General features: G+C 37.1%; 1 protein-coding gene across 1 annotated transcript in view; it reads left to right on the top strand.

Moving 5' to 3' along the window:
* Nucleotides 1–712: 712 nt before the first annotated feature.
* Nucleotides 713–1,625, top strand: part of LSM6 (LSM6 homolog, U6 small nuclear RNA and mRNA degradation associated) — a gene marked incomplete at its 5' end in the record, with an annotated part of 1,670 nt that continues 757 nt past the window's right edge. The window contains one exon of the mRNA XM_010162223.1: nucleotides 713–826. Within this exon, the coding sequence (XP_010160525.1) occupies nucleotides 713–826 (114 nt within the window). The remainder of the gene's footprint in view (nucleotides 827–1,625) is intronic.

Below are 1,625 nucleotides of genomic sequence, written 5' to 3'. Positions count from 1 at the left end.
TTCAGGTATTGGAAGGCTGCTATAAGTGATGCTCAAATGCACGTTTTCCTGATCAAAAGAACATCTAATTTCACAAATGGCAGGCATATTTTTTCTTGAGATGCATTAAACAGGATTAAATAAAAAAAATTAATTAATTTTATTTTTGTGGGAAGATTTAAATGTCACTTGAAAACTCTGTGCCTGTTGAAAATGCAGAATTTTGTTTACACAAAAAGCAGAGACTAGCAGCCAATGTTCCTCTCTAAGTATGAAAATAAATTTGAAAAATTGTGTATAGTGCCCTGTATTAAAAGGGCTATTTTTCAGCTGTATCTTTCACAAGTTTCAATGAAAACTTAAATTATGTAGCCTTAGGTTATCCAGTTACACTTAATGTTACAAGTTATTTTCAGGTATGGCTTAAAACACAAGTGAGGAGGGACAACTTTCAATGTGGAAATTGCCAATCTTCTGAAAGCCATGACTCAATGACTTGTTTTCTCCCCACTCTCACATCAACTGATAAAATTGCTACTAGAGTGCCTGGGGTTCCTCACTCCCAGCTTAATTCTTTGAAGAATACTCTGATCTGCTTACTCATCTGGCCAAGCTTGGGCTTTTAGTTTGTTATGAAGATACAGGTTCTTCAGTACTATTCAAACACAGTGCATTTTTGTTTATTTTAAGATAAGTTTAAGCTGATTCACTTTTAAATTGTCATTGTCTTCAGGTGTCCTGGCTTGCCTGGATGGGTATATGAATATAGCCCTGGAACAGACTGAAGAATATGTCAATGGACAACTAAAGAACAAGTATGGGGACGCATTTATCCGAGGAAATAATGGTAACTCCTCCTACTTATGTTATTGCTCATTAGAAGATTGTGTTTTGATATTTACTTTTGAATTTGAGGAGTGGCTGAGGTGTAAGCAAGCTGCCTGTAAGAATATTATTAGGCTTTCTTGGAAACCTTAACAAATTTATTTTTTACAGTTTCACTTTTCAGTGTCTGCTTTTCTGTATTGCTGTGGCCTTTTTGCCTCTGAACTTAAAGCTCATTTAGAGAAGCGTGCTCTTTTCTAGCCTTCCTTAGAGCTTGTTTCCAGTCATTTGCCAGGTTTACTCCTTTGCACTTACTGCCTGCTTAGATGGCCTCTGCTTCACAGAAGTTTCTGTGTTTTGCTAGGCAAACTACTACATAAATTTATGCTCCAGTGCAGATATTGATGCCACTGTAATATTTTCTTGTGGTGCAGTTGTCCAGACTTGAATGAATTCTGTTCATTAATACTGGAGGTTATTTTCATCTTTATGAGATTTTACCACCAGTCAAGAAAGTCACTTGTACTTGACTACCAAAGCTTTGAATATCCCAGTACAGTAGGTGGATTTTAGTGCATTTCAAGGACAGTCCCAGGCTCCTGAAATGACTCTGTGGTATCAGTTAGGCTGCAGTAGCAGGACATGCCAGGGAGAAGAATATCTAAAAATAGGAAAGGTTCACAAGTCGGACGTGAAGAGACTTGCAGAGAAGGTAAATGAAGCAGAGTTTTACCAAGTTACTTGAGAAGAAAATGGAGGACAGGATGGAGGGAGGGAATAAAAACAAAACAAGAAAAAGAAACAAGAACTGAATCCCATGT

This window comes from Antrostomus carolinensis, unplaced genomic scaffold, assembly GCF_000700745.2.
Source record: "Antrostomus carolinensis isolate BGI_N321 unplaced genomic scaffold, ASM70074v2 scaffold11602, whole genome shotgun sequence".
NCBI classification, from domain to species: Eukaryota; Metazoa; Chordata; class Aves; order Caprimulgiformes; family Caprimulgidae; genus Antrostomus; species Antrostomus carolinensis.
The sequence above is the reverse complement of the archived record's forward strand: the minus strand, read 5'-3'. Positions and strand labels throughout refer to the sequence as shown.